We start from the raw sequence: 19,853 nt of genomic DNA on the forward strand, positions 1-19,853 counted from the left end.
AACACAGCACCGAATCCAAACGAACATGCAAATCATGCAGCGCCGAGAAATAGGAGTAGTCCCGAGTGTCGGGGTGCTGCGCTCTCCAGACATCCACTAAGCCCCACTTCTCCTGCCAGTCCCGTCTACGGGTCGCAAGTCTGCGCACTGGGGAGTCCACCAAAGGCGGGTGTGACCTGTCCAACAGCACATCCGAAATGGAGTTAAAATCCCCCGCCAGGAGGATAGGGCCTGCCAGGTAGTACGCCAGTGAGCGCGACAAGCTCTCAAAGAAGTGGGCCTGCTCAGCGTTGGGGGCATAGATGTTGCACAGCACTACTTCCCTTCCACACAGCCGTCCCTCCACCACTACATAACGACCCTCCGGATCTATCTTCTGACTCGTTACTTGGAACGGCGTGCCCGCTCTGACCCATATCAACACTCCCCTGGCAAATGCTAAGTAAGTCGTGCCAAACACCTGACCCCGCCACCTCCTCTGCAATGCCCCACATTCCTGCTGTGTCAAGTGAGTTTCTTGAAGCATTGCTATCTGAACGCCCCGCCTCACCAAGTAGGCATGCACCTTGTGGCGCTTAACCATAGTACGAATACCCCGGACATTCCATGTGATGCATTTCAAATTAGGTAACGTCCCCATAGAGCCTCAATCCCAACAGTGGCGCATGCCAATAAATGTGACCCGCATCGCAGCAATTGAACAACCCCTTCAAAACATACCCTGCAACTCCCACCCTCCCCCTCCCCAGGACAGGGCCTAGTAACCCAGCTTCAGCCCCGTTCCAAACCTCAAACACCCCACACATCACACTAATCTGTGGTCGACACCACAGAAGACCTTAAGGGTCTGATGGGGACTATGGAGCCCCGAACCAGGACGACAGAGCAACCACCCCGCACCCATAGCCCCGTACTGCCGATGCAGCCCCATACCTGGCAGTCCAATAGAAGTCAGGAGCGTCCAGGCCATGCCAAAGTCCAGCCGCCACAAGCCTCATCCATTAAAGATACCATCGGATGTCTGTGGAGTAACCTCCGGCCCCTGCGCTCCCCCCACCTCCGAGTCCTCATCACCAGTCTTCAAACCTTCACTCTCCGAAGCCGAACCCCTGGAGGCGTCCTCTTGCTGCGATCCCGTTATGCTCGCTGTGGCCTCCAACGCACTCCGTCTATCGGCCAGCATTTGCGCCTCTCGCTCGGCCCGCTGACGTCGATTCCGGGAGCGGATGCGCTGCGACTTCCTGACCCTGACCGGTTGTTCCCGGTCTCTGGCTGGCCTGTGCGCCCGATCCGTCCCCGCTCGATACAGTTCCAGCCAGGACCAAGCTGCATCGGGCGTTTGGAAAAATTGAGTCTTGCCGTCAACGATAATCCGCAGCTTGGCCGGAAAAAGCAAGGAGTATTGAATCCCCTCATCTCTCAGCTCCTTTTTCACCGACAGGAAAGAAGCCCTGGTCCGCTGCACCTCCTGTGTATAGTCCGGAAATATCGTCACCTTGCTGTTGTCCACTTGAAAGGGCCCACTATCTCTTGCCTTTTGGATCAGCAGATCCCTATCTTTGTAGTGCAGCAGTCTGGCCACCACCGGCCGGGGCGGTCGGCCCTCCAGGGGAGGCTTCGCGGGCACCCTATGCGCTCTTTCCAGGGAGAAGAAGGGGGACAGGCCCTCAGGCGCCACCACAGTGCGGAACCAGTCTTCCAAATAGGCCACTGCATCATCCTTCTCAATTTTCTCCGGAAGCCCCACCACCCTCACGTTGTTCCGGCGGTTGCGACCTTCCGCGTCCTCCACTCTACGCTCCAAAGTCGCCAGGCGATGGACAACGTCATCAAGTTTATGCTCCGCCGTGACTACCGCCGGTTTCAGCTCCTGGAGCAGTTGTTCATTGGACTTCACCCGGTCCGAGAGCTTGGCATGGTCCGCCCTCAGCAGGCCGAGCCCGGACGCCACCTGCGCAATATCCTGGCGCAGCTCCTCCTTCGTAGCGGTAATCGCGGCTAACATTGCGTCAAGGCGGAGGTTGAGCCTCTGTTCTTGCGGCGAGGACTCCGTCGGGAAGCCGCCAGTCACATCCTCCGGCCTCCGGCTCCCCTGTCCAGATGGCTCGGCGTCGCCATTTCCCTGCGCGGCCATCTTGGATGCAGATATTCGGCCACTCGAACCGCCCCTCCGGACAAAGGCGAGGCCCACTAGAAACGCCCAGCGGAGTGCCCCCACGAGCGCGGCTCACCAGTCCTCAAGACAAGCGGGGCACGCGGCGTCAACTGCACCCCACGCACAATCCTCCAACCAGAGCCGGTCCGCAAGTGCGCTCCACGATGCCCCCCAGATACTCAGGGAACACCAGGGCTAGGGGGGCAGAGTCCATGAAGGGGCGGCCAACGAATCAGGCGAGGCCCCGGGCAACACCGGCCCCCGCGAGACACCATGCGCCGTGGGGCTCAGCACCACTCCACCAGCCTGGCGCTTCCCCACTGTCCAGCAGGCGGGGCCCCCTCCTTTGATCGGGCCGACAGCCACCTCCAATGCACCGGACCCTTGGACGGTGAGGCGCCGTGGGCAGCCGCCCTCCCCAGCGCCCCACCAGCTCACCGTCCAATGCTGTGTCTTGTTGGCCCTTATGGCGGTCCAGCCAGTGGGCAGGCGGCCCCCAGGCCAGCCGTGCCGCCGCCGGCACAGGGCAGGTACAGGCTCCGCTCCTCAGCCTTCTCAGGATCCAGTGGGGGAGGGGCGCCACACACGCCGTATACGCCGGCAATTCTCCGCCGGTCTCCCCCGCGGCGCGGGGTCCGCTCCGATGGGCCCCGCTCCGCACACAGCTGCACAAGCGCTCCTCCGGAGCCTATGTCCTCACCGGTGCCCCAAACCGCTCCGCTCCCGGAGCTCCTAGGCAGTCGGCGCCGCCATCTTGGCTTTGTTTGCTCGCCGAGCGAGCCGAGCACCAGGTCCGCCCGCGGCCACCGGCCAGGGTCCCGACAGAGCCAAACGCTCCCCAAAAGGTCACCAGCCCCCCTGGGCCACGATTCCGTCCGCCAGGCAGCTCAGGGCATCGGTCGGCAGGAGAAAAGACGGGGCATGGCGCGGAGCAACTCGCTCACGCAGCCATCCCGGTCGGCGCTGTAGCCACGCCCCCTAATTCATCTAGCATTCAGACAGTGGATGTGAAGCTCTTACATTCAGGGATTGGAAAATTCAAAACCTGCCTTCAGTCATCTTTTAAGGACTTGTGTAACCTGCACACATGTCACTTTTTCCTCCTGTAATGCACCGTGTGCAACCTCATGTATTTTGCTTGCTCACAATTGTCACTTTTGCCAATTGTAACTTAACGTTTGCTTTTGTAATTTGTTCACTTGTAATTTTCTCCTCATGTTTCATTACTGTTCGTAGCAGCGCGCGTGCCATCATTTTCGCTTTTTTTTTCCAAACAGAAAGGGTTTTTTTTCAAGGGCCAACAACAATTACAAGAATGATTTGAGCGGAAGGCTAGGGATTATGGCAAGTGTAACAATGTGTGTGAATTATATGAGTGCACAAACCATAGATTGCTTAAAAACAACAAGAAAATGGCGCCTTGTTAGAACACCGCTGCTGGCATAGTTCCTTCGCCAAAACACATAACCTTTCAGAGCCAACTGGATTAGGTCTTTTTTTGGGGGGGGGAAGGCAGAGCAGATTTTTTGTAAGGACGAAAGGCTTCCTATCTTGGATCTCACTGGACGTGCTCCTTGTTGTTTTTGAAGCCCGCTGGGGTATTGGTACAGTGCCCTCTCACCAGTCTAAGGGAGACAGGCTGCTAGCTGGTGGCAGCTATGACTAGTGAGTGGAACAGGGGGGCTTATTTACAAGCCCCTTGCGCGACCAGTGCGTCACTTTTAATATGGGAAAAAGTGGCGCACCGGCGGCGCAAGGGGCTTGTAAATAAAATAAGCCCCAGGGTTTTTACTGGTATCCTTGGTCCATGCGGTAAGTCGTGAGGGGGTGACACCATGAGTTACCCGCACCGGGTGACACCAACCCTAGTGACGCCACTGGCTCCGCCCCGTCCGGACCCCCTCTTCCGGGGCCCCCACCTACGCTCCCTGCACAGCGCCACCATGAGCCTAGAGCCGGCCCTGCAAACAATAACAAGAAAATGCACGTGCAAAACGTACATAAGAAAATGCATGCGCAGTCGCATATTTTTATACACATTTTAAACAAAACAAAGGAACTGACCTGCCGGCCGCATGAGAGCAGCGTCCGAATTGGCCTGAGAACCCTTGATTTCCTCTCCCAGAGAGACTATGAGCCTGTGCCTGCTGACTCCAAACCGGCAACGCAGCTTGGGTTGTAGGCAGCTCAGTTCGCAAATCGGTTTGGCCATCCTAAAACAGCTGCCAAACCGATATGCGCACTGACCACAGTGACCACCCCTCCACCACTGTTACCCCGATGGCCCCGCCCCCAAAGACTCAGCACGGGAAGAAAAAATACAACAATGATAAACATTTTATTTTTCTCGATTTTAGACAGGAGGGGTGAGGAGCCCCCTCTGGTTGGTTCAGTTTATCTTTAGAGGCTCCAGAGGTTGCTTTTATCTTTGGGAAAGGCTGTCTGTTCAGAATCGTCCATTGACTCTGACTCCACTTTGACATTGTCTTCAGACTTGACTCCTGTCCAGTTGGGCCGGTGCCTGGTTCTGCTTTGGCACTGAGCCCAGTACTGCCAGATCCTCTCCTGGGTTATTTCGACACCTAATGATGACACTGCTCAGATGGGCATACCTTGGTCCTCTGCAGCTCCTACCCATGTCCCCATAGAGCCTTGAGGAGTTTCTGAGCTCATCTTATGCCCATCCACCGCCAGTTGGCTTCAGACAGATGGTTTGCACCATTTCAAACTAGACACTTTCCGCTCTGCAGTTGAAGGCTTGTCAAAACTCCAAAGCATTGGCATTGAAGATTTACCCACGGCTGGCAGCAGTGCAGGGCCCTCATCACCTTCTCTGAATGTCATTGCCAAAGGTAAGTAACACTTTCTTCAGGCTCTGAGCAAATTTTAGGAGCCAGGGCTTAGCCTCTAGTGGTGCACCAACAAAGCTGACAGAAAGAAAGGTTGTGTTTTGTCTAGCCCGGCATCTTCTGATACTGAGATGTCTAGGCTACAGCCAATCTCAGACGGACCAGGACAGTGTAATGAAACAATGTGTAGCTTCATACACTGGCCCAGTGGGCAGAGACACTGTGTGGATACCCCAGCCAATCCCGACACTACCTGAGATATCCCTTTTCATATACTTGGGAGTTTGACTAAGGGATGGTGACCGGCTGGGTAAGAGTTATTACCTTGTTTAGTAAATTAGATTTCAGTTCAAATTTGCCTTTTTAATTTTAGACACTAATTGTAGATCCATATTAATGTATTTTCTATTTGTTTTTATATATTTGTTTTGTTTTTCTTCTAGACTGGAGATGGGCCCGCGGCTTTGCAGGTAACTAGACTATCCTTTTTGATCCCTCACTTCTTAATTCTCTTTCATTTGTTCACGTTATGTGAGTATTTGCCGTGAGACGTATCTAAGAGTTTCTCTGTATTATTTTGATGTCAATCATATATTAACAATGAGCAGCATATCAGAGAGTCTCTGCTGGTAGACAGGCGGGCTCTTTCTGCACGTTCTGGTGTCGTTGATGCTTTGGCAATAGAAACATCATAATATAGAGCAGCTCTTTCGCAGAGAACGGATAATGCGCATCATTGCAGTCTATGCCACTGCTGGGGATGTGCACCACTTCTAGGAAGTGCACCACATTTGGGGTCTGCAGCACTGCTGAGATCTGCGCTGCTGCTGGGGCCTGCAGCACTGCCAGAGTCTGTTGAGCTGCTCAGATTGAGAGCACTTCTGGGGTCTGCACCGCTGCTAAGGTCTGCACCACTCCTGGGGTCTGTAGAACTTCTGGGATCTGTGGTGTTGCTGAGGTCTATACTGCAGCAGGTGTTGCACTGATGCTGGGGTCTGCAGCGCTGCTGGGTCTTTAATGGCTGGTCATGGAATTCCTAGAATAGAAGCCATACAATGTATGTCAAAGCAAAGCTTACACTATGCACTCCAGCGTGGCTGGATCTCCAAACGTTTTTGACTGGTGCTATCTCAAGCCCATGGTGGTAAGCTGAGGCAGTGGTTGGTGTAAACACCTTTTATCGCCATATTATGAAAGCAGGTTTCTGGAGAAGGTAATGTATTCCAGAATGTTTATGCTCGTGTGTTAAGTGGCATTTTGTTAGTGTTGTTGAATTGATTTGTTGATTTCTGTGCTACCATGTGAAGTTGTGTTCTACTGCAATTGTATTGTGTTGGGCTTTGGTTGTTTCTGTGCGTTATGCCTGTTAAGTTTCAATTGTTTTGTTATGTTGTTTTCTGTATGATATTATTTTCTGTTGTTTACTTCATATGTCACTAATTGCTGCTGCATTTCCATTCGAAAGCAGCAGCACAATCCTCTTCACTTCCTGTGATACACAATCACTTCACTTTGCACATAAAAAGGGGAGAGGGTCAAAGACTCTACTCTACCAAACCCGAACCCCCGAAAGTCTCAGTTAAACACACTGTGAGGGGTGGAGAGCACAAAACAACACAAACAACGAAACAGAAAAACTCATCTGTTTAGAAAAACTGCCCTCACTCACATACCGATGTATGTGACATGCTTCATCATTGGGCCTGCTTACAATACGCCCTGGTGTAGCCACGCTCAGGGCGGAGCATAAGGGAGGGGTAAAAATAATAAAACACGCACAACTAAACGTAAGACCACAGAACTCAACACGTAACATACAAAGTGATAGAACAGTGCTATCACCAAGTGCTTGGAACTAGTGATGCGACATAAAGTGCAGTTGAATAAGGTTGTGATTCAAAACTGGTTAGAGGATACCAAACCAAACTTTATTACAAGGTTCCCCCACCAGGATTAAAAAGAAAAAGGATGGGTAGTGTCTAGAAGAGAAAGTGAGGTTTCTCAAAACACTCCTCCTGGTACTGCTAGTGTCAACATGTTTCGACCGACTTACTGTGCCTGCACAGGTCACCCCGGTCTTCTTCAGGACTGATGTCGCTCCCAGTAACCCTTAATTCCCCCCCGTATTTTGGTTGGTATGCCACAGAAAACACGAGCCGGTCTGATAAGATCCTGGCCCCTTCAGTCACGTGTGGAAAGTGCTCCCAATATTGTCGGAGAACATAAACTAAATTGGGAACATAACAGAACAGAAATGGTATGGTCATACTACACGTCACGGTGAGTTCTAGTCCCATCACCATGTCTTAAAACCACTGGTTGTGTTCCCACTGTGGTCAGGAGTATAATATTCACCCTCTTGGATCCTATCCCTGGTATGGAAAGTAGCCCCCCAGGTGTAGTGATCCCAAACGAAACGAACATAAATAAAGTTTTTTACAGTGCTGCATATATACAGATGTATCACATATCACCACATTCCATCTCCATAGTTATTGCCAAATACCCCTCACACTTCCGTCATCATATTTATCTAATTGTGGTGAGGAGTGTTGTTGTTATAATAAATCAGTACATTGTGCATGCTGACTTATGCCCACTCTGTACTCACCGAGTTTATATAATATATAATCTAAAAATGATGTCCGGCAGGAGGGTATCCCAGGAGCACAACCTACGTTGAAATGAGAGGAAAAAATACAAAGTAAACTCTCCTCTCGCTGCCACTATCTAGGGCGTGGCCCTCCAAATGACCCGCTCTCTCCTTACGGATCGAAATCGTTTTTAAAGGAAGGAGCCCTTTGGATGCTAGTCTTCTTCCCCCTCAAGTCCACAACCCTTTGCCACCTCCTTACTGTTCCGTAGGCTTGCCCTGACTCCTCTGCCTGTTTGAACCGGATGGCCCTTGGATTTCACAACTGATGGCCTCTATGTCCAGCCCTATGAGGTATTCAGTGTCTGGATCAAAGGAGGTATCTTTCAGCAGATTCAAGACATCCATTGCGTCCCTCAGGTAGGCTGGAACACGCTAATGACACCTGCTACTTTAAACTCTAAATATAATACTGAGGTCAGGTCTATTCTGATCTGGCATGCAGAATTAAGGATCTGTCGGCATCCACCCTGCATAGTATTTGATTCCTGAATTACTGGGTTATTCAAACCTTAATCTACAGCACTAGATAAGAACCCAGGTCTCTTCGGTTTTGAAAAGAAACATATATAAAAACAAAAAAACAAATATCAACAGCACCATTCACCCGTAAAATTATCCAGGCGCGCCATAATGGGCAAGGTTATAATTTCGTTTGCGCTGATGATTAACCCTGCAAATCACGGCGATTACGAGGGTAGCTGGGGCCAAAAACTACATTTCCCAGCACCTCGATTCCTTCCTGTCCCGCACGTCACGACGCCCCACGTCTGGCAGAGTGATCACGTGGGTCGTACGTGACGTCTACTGGCGACGGCTTTTCCCTTCAAAATACTAACTACACGGATCGCGTGTTGTCTTCACGGTGATCCGGTTCACAGGCAGAGGAGTCCGAGCAAGCCTACGGAACAGTAAGGAGGTGGCAAAGGGTTGTGGACTTGAGGGGGATGACGACTAGCACCCGAAGGGCTCCTTACTTTAAAAACGATTTCGATCCGTAAGGAGAGAGCGGGTCATTTGGAGGGGCGCGCCCTAGATAGTGGCAGCAAGAGGAGAGTTTACTTTGTATTTTTTCCTCTCATTTCAACGTAGGTTGTGCTCCTGGGATACCCTCCTGCCGGACATCATTTTTACTTTATATATTATATAAACTCGGTGAGTACAGAGTGAGCATAAGTTAGCATGCACAATGTACTGATTTATTATAAGAACAACATTCGTCGCCACAATTACATAAATATGATGACGGAAGTGTGAGGGGTATTTGGCAATAACTATGGAGATGGAATGTGGTGATATGTGATACATCTGTATATATGCAGCACCGTAAAAAACGTTATGTTCTTTTCGTTTGGGATCACTACGCCTGGGGGACTACTTTCCATATCAGGGATAGGATCCAAGAGGGTGAATATTATACTCCTGACCACAGTGGGAACACAACCAGTGGTTTTAAGACATGGTGATGGGACTAGAACTCACCGTGAAGTGTAGTATGACCATACCATTTCTGTTCTGTTATGTTCTCAATTTAGTTTATGTTCTCCCACAATATTGGGAGCACTTTCCACACATGACTAAAGGGGCCAGGATCTAATCAGACCGGCTCGTGTTTTCTGTGGCATACCAACCAAAATACGGGGGCCTTAAGAGGTACTGGGAGCGACATCAGTCCTGAAGAAGACCGGGGTGACCTGTGCAGGCACAGTAAGTCGGTCGAAACATGTTGACACTAGCAGTACCAGGAGGGGTGTTTTGAGAAACCTCACTTTCTCTTCTAGACACTACCCATCCTTTTTCTTTTTAATCCTGGTGGGGGAACCTTGTAATAAAGTTTGGTTTGGTGTCCTCTAACCAGTTTTAAATCACATCCTTATTCAACTGCACTTTATGTCGCATCACTAGTTCCAATCACTTGGTGATATGCACTGTTCTATCACTTTGTATGTTACGTGTTGAGTTCTGTGGTCTTATGTTTAGTTGTGCGTGTTTTATTATTTTTACCCCTCCCTTATGCTCCGCCCTGAGTGTGGCTACACCAGGGCGTATTGTAAGCAGGCCCAATGATGAAGCATGTCACATACTTCGGTATGTGAGTGAGGGCAGTTTTTCTAAACAGATGAATTTTTCTGTTTCGTTGTATGTGTTGTTTTGTGCTCTCCACCCCTCACAGTGTATACACAATCGCTTACCACTGTTTAAGGTGGTAAAATAGCACATCACCTGCTTTTCTTCTATTTAAGACACCAGCCATCCTACAACTTTAACAGAGACTGTGTTGTAGATAAGCACTTGCAGGGCTCACTTTTTGAATTACTTCAATAGCAGTCCTTCGCTCTTTGCACTCTCCAAAAAATGGAACTGGAAACAGTGAAGCATGACCGCAAAATGAGAAGGCAAAGGGGTGGCGCAAGTCACTTTAGCTCAGGCTGCAGCCTTTTCAAAAGTGTGGAGTATCTTTAACAAAGAAGGGGTGCTTCACTGTGCTGAGGATAGGCTGGAGGTTTCGGAAATTGATTAATAAATTGTGCGTGCTAGAGAAATTTTCATTATGAGGAAGGGGAAACAATATGGAGTATTATAGAAGGATGTGGGCCTCGGGTGGCAAAAATGTAGCAACGTTTGACCCATAAATGGCTGTCTCTAAAATCTCAATATTAAGATACCTTTAAATTGATATGATAGAATTTGTTTAATTTTGTTATTCAAAAAAATCACTCTTGATTGCAACATCTGAGAATTTTTTTTTTAAAAAGCTCCCTTACGAAATCAGCACACAGTAATTTAAGATAGGACTAAAAAAACAGACTGAATGTTGTCACTAATGAAACATACTTTGATCGTAGGTTTTGGTGCCACCAAGTGGAAAATAGTGCCATTTATTATTGCAGCTTCTTGATTCTCCCACTGTGAGATTGCTGACGAACGGAGGAAGCTGAGGGGGAGCTAGAGAGCAGTTTTTTTTTTTATCGCCAGAACGCTGTCAGCGAGCTGCAAGCTTCAGCGTGTGCTGTGTGCCGAGCGAGACAAGCCAAGCCAAGCCACAAACCCCGGGCTTCAGGATCTGAGCCTCGGAGGGCTCCCGGCACCGGCACCGGCATCAGCATCGGCATTAGCACCAGCACCGGCACCAAGCTCGTTTTGTACGTGGGAGACGGGGGGCCGTGAAAGCTGAAAGCTGCAGGCGGCTGTGGCGAGGCGAGCCGAAAGCGAGGGAGCCGAGGGAGGCATTTGCTAGCCATCACAGACTCAGCAGCAGCAGGGGACCTCCCCCCCCCGCCAGGGTCTCCCCCTGCACCCCATCCATGACTGTGTGTCGGGGCCGGAGAGGAGAGGAGGCACGGCGGCGGAGCTGAATTTACGGTGAGCGCAAAGGGGGCAGCGCAGTGAAATCTTTTAATCTGAATAGCAAAGCAAAGCGGTGAAGTGTGAGATAAGCCGCTACCTGCTTCAGCTGACTTGCCATCTCCCGCTCCTTTGCCCTCGCTCTCAGTCATATGAGGTGAGATAAGGAGTATGCAAGGGATTGATGAAGGTGGCGAATAAGGGCAGGAGGAGCAGAGAACAAAGGTGCCAGCAGCTCTGACTACAGCAAGGCGTCATCATTGTGGAGGGCTGGGAGTAAGCTTGGCTATCCCAGTACCCAGTACCCTGTGAGCATCTTTGTCAGTTGGTGAAGCGGGGCCCCAAGGAAAGCCACCGCACGCCAAAGGAGCGGAGGCGCTGTGGTACTGAGGCAGGTTTTGTAGAGAAGGCTCGGTGGTGGGAGGCTCGGTGGTGGAAGAGCCGCGACAGTCTGAGAACCCATTGACAGGCATTAGGCAGCAGTAGCCAGAGGCTTGTAGCAGGAACGTCGACCGTTAAAAGCCTCACCAGACCTGTTAATTGCCAAGTACCAGTCAGATCGCCCGACCCCCTGAGGCTGTGCAGGAAGGCATTACTCTAAACCACATTCTCCAGGCCGCTGCTCATTGGGTGCCAACGGACGCGATCTAGACGCCCGGACTGCCCTGGTGATATGAGATCAGGACGTGTTTGTGGAAGCCCCACGAATAAAGGGGGGGAAAACAAACACACGAATAAACGCAAAAGTTCGCCGAAAGCTCTCGCAAGAGAAGAGCCACCGTCCAAAACCAGACAAACAACCCAGAGCGAAGGTTCGCTAATTGATATAACAAGCGACAAATCCGACTATAACAGCCTGAGTAGTGAACAACCGACAAAAGCAGAAAAGAGCAGCAAAACAAAAACTAGCCTCGCAATGCTTCAACCAAAAATTTATACAAAGTTTAATTTTTTAAGAAATCCGGGGGACACACTACTCTCAAACATCAATTAATCCTCAGGCTTACAGCAACCCATTGAACCATCTCAGCTTTCTCAGCCTGTGCAGCATACTGGCTTATTGCCAGCAATCATCAGCAAGGGAAGCCCCAGCCCTACGGCTAGGGGATCACTACAAGTGACATCAACCCCTCAGCGTGACAAAAGCTCCATCTCAAGGTCCGTTACAACCAAAGAGATAAAGCCAGGAATGAAATTTGTCTTAGAAGCAAACCTTATTCAAGTGCACAGGGCAAATAATAATACAAAAAGCCTGCCTATAAACACACCCCACAAAAGTTTCATAGGCCCTGGTACTACTGCTAACGAAAATTCTTGTGAGGGCAACATACCCGGCAAGGGAGGCGAAGCTGACGGATCTACGAACTGCATTGCAATAAGCCAAGAACAAACAAAGTATCTCAGCGACAATAACGAAGCAAATGTAAACATTGAAAAGGAGCGCTGGGAACAGAACGACTCAATTCTGGGAAACCAAACTTTAACCCATATCAAACAAACAATTGACCACAACAGTACGTCGAGGCCTGGGAAGGATACGGCCCACACTGACAGGTCACCACCCTCGCCACTAGAGGTAATAGAAATCCTCATATCTGGGTAAGGAAGAGTGGGAAGATCTATTAGCCGCATACACTCAAGACAACAGTAAAAGTGAGACAAATACCAAAGTGCCAAATACGCCTATTATAATAAGCGATGCTGCTCATGAATACCCAATGAAGGATAAGGGGGTTTCAGAGACGGGCCAAAAAAGCCCCACAACTGTAGAAAACCACGATGAAAACCCAAAGCACACAAAGTATGAGAGCGCCTGGTGCAGTTTACTCAAAACAACACAACCCCTGGTAGAAGCCCTCAACTACCAGTCGGATAAAATGGACACTCAATTGACGCTACTTGACACACTGGCTGTATTTGTGGTTGCCATTGATGGGAAGTTGGGCACTCTAAATACGCTTCTTCAAAACAAACTGGCTCAGCGAATCAAGGCTTTGGGAATTATAGAGAGGGATGCGGATGTGGCCCAATCATCGATAAATTGGCAACATTACCAACAATATTGAGCGACCTGTGTACACAGCTCAGAAGGCCATCTAAGTGCAAACAAAGCAATCCCTGCGATAGCTCCTTCAAGGTGGACATAGACAACTCAAGGTCCAAAGAAGCGCCGGTGAGTAATAGACAAGGCAACTCTAAATCAAGGGCCTCACCACCTATAATACCAACAAGCACAGGGGTGAACGAAACTGGTACTATAGATCATCCACTCTTTGAAAATGCGGAGGAAGATAAAGCAAACTTAATAATGAATGCCAAGGATTTGGTGGTCCCGGAGACTGGTGGAGCTGAAGCCCCAGTGGAGAAGGGCCCACCGTGAGGTGATATGGGAACTGTATATATTGTATCTGGTTGGCTGGAGTGGCTCCTAGGGGGGGACAAAGGAATCGATGTATATTGACTGCCATTGTGCCCAGAAGCACCAGTCTTCACATTGTGGGGTGGGGCGGGGAGCCGTCCGTTGTATGGGGGCTGGAGTATGATCGGGGGTTGGGTGTGCGGGTGTCGGCTTTAGACCCGACTTGTCAAAGGAAGTTTTCACGGAGCCTGACGTACTTTAAGTAAACACGGGGTCATGCGGGGAGCTGGGGGGGGGGGTTCAAGTTTTGTATTGGTGTGGGGGTGTGATGGGTAGTGCGGGTTGTGTGGGGTGGCTGTGTACGTCCTGGCACCAGCAGGGGAAGGGCGGGGTGACATGTTGGTTTGTTGCCGTCATCCTGCTCGTGGGTGGGGGTGGAGGGGTATGTTCCTTGAAAGTTACGAAACAGGGGGGTTGGTGGGAGAGGGGGGAGTTTTTGAAGTACTTTGTTGCAGGCATCATGTGTATCACCGTTCGGGCCCTTAGGAGGCGGTATGTTGACAGTAGATTTCAGGGCCCGGCTGGGCGATCACAGGGAACATGGGATACAAATTCCTAACATGGAAAGTGCGTGGGTTGGGCACTTGCACCAAAAGACACAGGGTTCTGTCCTTCCTCCGGAGACATGGCATTTCTATCGCATGTTTGCAAGAAACACATCTGAATGAAGAGGGTGCGCAAAAAATGGCTAAAAAATGGCGGGGTCAGGTGTTTCAGTCCTCCTTTTCCACATATGCGTGGGGGGTGTTGATCTGGGTGGCTCCCGGGGTCCCCCTTGCTGTGCAGTATGCTGAGGCGGACATTGAGGGCAGGTACCTACTGTTGAGGGTGAAGTTGAATGGGAGGGACCTTACACTACTCAATTCATATGCGCCCAATGTAGATGACGCGGCCTTTTACTCCCAAGTTCAGGAGGTCCTGGTGTCGGATTTGGACAGCCCTCTTTTATGGTTTGGGGATTTTAACTGTGTTTTGGATCCCGTCCTGGACAGATACCCTCCCCGAGAAGGAACGAAACCTCGCATGACGGCGAGACTGCGAGAGGTAATGTTTAATTTGGGGGCAGCGGATGTGTGTCGCCAGGGTCACCCCTCACAGAAACTGTACACCTGTTATACTCCAACGCACAACACCCATAGCAGGCTAGACAGGATCCTTGCTGCAAACATGGATGCGTCATTTTCATTGACGATCACACATCTGGCCCGATTCCTGTCCGACCACTCTCCAGTGTTGTGCGCCACACAGGAGATTGACCGGCCTTGCCGCCCCCGCACTTGGCGGATGCCTATGGACCTTTTACAGGACCAAGTGGGAAGGGATCATGTGCAGACGGCCGTAACAAACTATATTGATCTGAACTGGGAAGGGGACGAAATACCCCTCTCGACGAAATGGGACGCTCTGAAAGCAGTGATACGGGGGGAATGTATGGGGCTCACCTATGGGGTCAGACAACAGCTGACTCGCGAGCTGAAGGTAGCAGAAGACACCCTGCTGATCAGCCAGGCCTCACCGGACCCTGGGGAACCAGAATTGGCGTCGGAGCGCGAGGCCCGGGAACGCGTACACGATATACTTACTCGCCTCGATAAGTTTACTCTAGGTCAATTCAGACAGCGTCTTCACCGGGAGGGGGGACAAGTCCGGCCGGCTGTTGGCCTGGATTTTGAGAAAAGAAATGGCCCCAGCACGGATAGTTGCCCTGAGGGGCCCTGATGGGGTTATGGTGCATTCGGAACCGAATATTCTCCATGTCCTTCAGACCCACCTGCAGCAAGTGTATACGGCGGATCCCTTGGTCACGGACGCCTCATATCAGCCTTACCTCCAGGGACTGACTCTTCAGGCCCTCTCGAGAGAAGAGGCGGAGGAGTTGGGTGGGGCATTAACGCTTCACGAAGTACGGGTGGCGATGGCTGGTCTACCAAGGGCTAAGTCCCCGGGGAGAGATGGGTTCCCTTCCGAATTCTACCACACGTTTGGGGACATGCTCGGCCCCCTCCTCATCCAGGTCTTCCTTAAGGCACTGGAGGACGGATTCCTCCCGCCCACAATGTATCAGGGTGAGATATGCATGCTCCTGAAGCCGGGTGGCAACGGTTGTGATCCCGCGGCCTTCCGCCCTATAACGATGATTAACACGGACGTGAAGATCCTGACAAAACTGTTAGCCACGCGCTTGGCGCCACTCATGGCCCAGCTGGTACACCAGGACCAGTGTGGGTTCATCCCCGGCCGCAACACTGCAATGAACCTACGGCGGTTGAACCATATCCTACATGAGGTGCGCGGCAGGGAGGATCCCCAGGTCCTGGTCTCGATAGACTTGGCCAAAGCGTTCGATACTGCTAGTTGGGGGTACCTGTTAGAGGTGCTTCGACGGGTAGGACTAGGGCCCGTATTTTGCAGGTGGATCCAGATACTGTATCAAGCACCTCGAGCCAGGGTTAAACTTGGGGCCGCACGCTCTGAGGATTGGGCACTGGGGAGGGGAACTCGTCAGGGGTGCCCCCTCTCACCGCTTCTGTTTGCCCTGGCGATTGAGCCATTAGCTGTTGAGGTCCGGACCACGATGTCCCAATGGGGGATCAACGTGGGGAACACTGTGCACACGGTTTCCTTGTATGCAGACGATGCCCTGTTTTATTTAACTTCTCCGCGGGAATCGCTGCCAGTCTTTCTACGGCTGCTGGACCGTTTTGGGTCAGCCTCGGGCCTGCGCATTAACGCAGGAAAGTCCCTGATCTTCCCCCTGGCGGGATATGATGCGGACATGCATGGGGACTTGCCCAACCTGGGACTGCGGTGGAAACTAGAGGCCTTCCGCTATTTAGGGATCCAGGTGGCACCGTCAGATGAGCAGTTACTGGCCCGGAATGCGGATCGGGTGATTACATCCCTGCAACAGTCTGTGTCCTTTTGGAACACACTGCCTCTCTCCCTGATGGGACGCCTGGCGGTGGCCAAAATGGTGATGCTACCGAGAGTGCTAGATACCTTGCAAAACTCTCTGTGCCCGCTTACTCAGCGGATATTTCGCACCCTTAACACACTCCTCACGTCCTTACTCTGGGCGGGCAAGCGTAGTAGAGTTGCCCTGCACACGATTGTCCGGAGCTGGGAGGAAGGGGGGCTGGAGGCGCCGAGATTTGACCTATACTACTATGCAGCCCAACTATTGCCAGCTGCCAGGTGGTTCGCAGACTCGGACAACTGGGAACTGCGGCTCCTGGCGGATAGAGCGGATGAGAGGACGGTACAAATGGCTCTGATGCACGGGAGAGGTGCGGATGGGGCTCTGCCATTCATAGTGCGACACACGGCGGCAATCTGGCAGCGCTTCGTGGAAAAAATCTTACGTAGAGCCCCATTTCACAGGGAGCTGCCGGTATGGATCCTGGCCCCAGTGGCGGCCATGGAAGAACATATGCCGTTCCGAGAGTGGAGAGCCGGCGGTTGCGAGCTACTGGCAGACCTTTACCCGGATGATACGTTTTTGTCCATTGAGCGGGCAACGGAGACCTTCGGGCTCAGTGGGGGCCAATACCTACACTATAGGGGCCTTCACGACATGGCGCGGGACACCTGGCCACAATTCCCTGAGGCACCCCCGACGTCCCATACCCTCAATATTATCCTCTCCTGTGGTAGGGGTAGGAGACTGATAACCTTATTGTATTCGGCTATGCGGCAGGACTCCACCCCGCCGATCCCCCCGGCCTGGACGGCATGGGAATCTGACCTGGGGCTAGCTTTGGAACCGGGGCAGCGCAAACGCATAGGCTCCCTCACCCGAAAGGTGTCGTGTAACGCCAGGTTTAAATTGATTCATTTTAATGTTATGCACCGCACATATGTGACACCGGTCACCCTGAGACGTATTTCCCCGGAAAAAAGGGACGATTGTCCTAGATGTGGTGCGGCGGGAGCGGCCTTCCTCCATCTGGCCTGGGACTGCCCGTTGGTCAAAGCATTCTGGTGGTCAGTGGTGGAGCGCATTCGTACGGTTACCGATCTCCGGATGGAGCTGACTCCCCTACATTGTTTGTTAGCCTTGGTCCCCAAACCCAAGAAGCGCAATCTGTCATATAAGATGTTACAACTGCTATTGGTGTTGGCGAGAAGGGTAGCGATTACATGGATGGGACAGAGGGCCCCGGAGGTGTCACAGTGGCTTAGAGATGTGGGGGAATGGTCCCTAGCAGAGGAAACTTTCATGCAACACGTGCGTAGGGATGAGAGGCTACAAGACGACCTACTTGCGTGGAGAATGATGCGTGTGGTGGGAGCGACTGCTGAGGATTCGGAGGGCACGAGTGCGGAGTTGTTCACCCCTGAGGGTACAGGGTCCGAGAGTGAGGGTGGAGAGGAGGGGGAGGGAGAGTACTAAATTGGTGTAGGGCCTGGCCGGCCACGCACGTATATGTTCAATCATGATGATGTTGTGTTTCAATCCCGGAAGGTTTTCCTTCTTAATCTTGTCAATCGTTGCTGTCTCATCTGCCCCTGGGAGAGCCATACTGAGGTGAACGAACTGTATACACATTGTTTTTCCTACTCTATGGCAGTTTTTGGGGGGGGGGGGTTCTATCGGGGAGTTGGGGGGTAACCTACATAAAAGAAACACAAAAGCGGATCGGATTATCCTGCCGTGCAGATGCATTGCTATGTTCTCCGTCTGTTCTGTCACGCTTCCACCTACCGCCGCCCGGCCTTCGGGATGTGGGCTGATGGGCTGTATGATACTCAACTGTAGAACTGAAGTTTTATGGTAATTACAAATGGTACTGTCGGCATTTCTGTTTTTGTATATGAGATGAATCTGCAACAAAAATAAAGTTTTCACAAAAAAAAATAATGAATGCCAAGCAAAGACGAGCAAAAAAAAGCAAAGGCAGGAAACACAAAATTAACTCTCAACGGAAAGGCTTTTTGCACCTCTTTGGGAATACTCCAATTATGGAACAAAGCACAGCTCAACTCGAGGGTGCCACGTGTCTATCGGAATGCGAGGAAGTCATTAATATATCTGAGACTCCTACCGAGGTAACAACCACTATTGGGATGGGGTGCAACAGTAAACACGAAATAAAAACCTCGGAAAAATATGGGATTTGTACACAAAAAGCGCCCGAAACAGAAACAGAAAATGTATGCATCCCAATCGGTGAACTTAGTAACATAACCCTTAAACCAAGCGCAGAACAGGCACATAAAAGCAGCAGGCAGCCCGGCCTTAACTTCCTGCAAATAAAAAATCAAGAACACACTCGGGGTGCGAAGCCTGAGAATAATCCGGAACTAGATAATGCAGAGATGGGCAAAGGGCTGCCAGAAAGCTATCTACCTATAATTACACAAGGAACATCGTCCACAAAGAGAGAAGAAGAACCACCCATTAGAGGGACAGCGGATCCTACATGCTTGATCTCCAGGCATGGAGATAATTATCACCCTGGCCGGGCAGCCAGCATGGAATCAGCACACCATCGGCCGAGATCTAAGAGTAACTGCACTCAATACAAACCAACTGCAACACGACTAGTAGAGGACTTGCGACCCAGCCTTCCCAAAATAGGGGGAGGGCTGTCAAACGAACAAAGAAACATTGAAACGTCTGCACGAAATCAGCAAATACCTGGCCGAGAGCTAAGAGTCACCGCACCTAATTTTAATTAAAACGAAAACAACTGCAATAAGACTAGTAGAGGAAATGCGATCTACCCAACCGAAAATAGAGAATGGGCTGACAAGTGAACAAAGAAACGCAACAGGTGTCGTTTGGTTCAAACCAGACTACACCTCGCAAGGAAGACATGACACACTGAACAGAGGCAACATCTTACGGCTGCTATCCCATATTCCCTCTTTGGCAGAAGTAAAAAGCTCGGAATTAGTATCCATTGAATTTATAGCCGATGAGGTCACAGGCAGAGAAAAAACAAAAGCAACTTGGACATCCTTGGCAACTTCACAAAAAATATATGCCGAAGCTGAAACTTTTAAAAACTGGGGGATCACAATAAAACCATATATAAAGCCAAAATATCCTGATATTCTTGCCCCGGCGGTAAATGAGGCAGAACAAGCTATCACGAAAAGTCCCAGAAACTCGGTCCTGAGAGGAGCGGTAGGGCCAGGGGGTAATAACGCCGAGCAACACAACGAGATCACCCGACGTACCGCAGATGAATACACTCAACTACCTGGACTGCCCGACCCAAGATGGACAGCCAGAACTTTAAATAATAATGAATGACAAATCAGCCCCAAACCAATGGAGAGCGCTCACGACTTATTGAGAATATGCTCTTGGAACATTAATGGCTTGGCGCCTAAAATAACTTACCCAGAGTTTATGACCTACATTAGAAACTTTGATGTCGTGGCATTCCAGGAAACATGGCTCGCAGATCCCCCGCACCTTCA

At 50.9% G+C, this 19,853-nt stretch overlaps 1 protein-coding gene across 1 annotated transcript in view; it reads left to right on the forward strand.

Moving 5' to 3' along the window:
- The window catches only part of LOC144756150 (E3 ubiquitin-protein ligase TRIM39-like), a 367,398-nt gene that overhangs the window by 259,350 nt on the left and 88,195 nt on the right, over positions 1-19,853 (forward strand). The window contains exon 6 of the mRNA XM_078645727.1: positions 5,448-5,474. Within this exon, the coding sequence (XP_078501853.1) occupies positions 5,448-5,474 (27 nt within the window). The remainder of the gene's footprint in view (positions 1-5,447; positions 5,475-19,853) is intronic.

This window comes from Lissotriton helveticus, chromosome 5_1, assembly GCF_964261635.1.
Source record: "Lissotriton helveticus chromosome 5_1, aLisHel1.1, whole genome shotgun sequence".
NCBI classification, from domain to species: domain Eukaryota; kingdom Metazoa; phylum Chordata; class Amphibia; order Caudata; family Salamandridae; genus Lissotriton; species Lissotriton helveticus.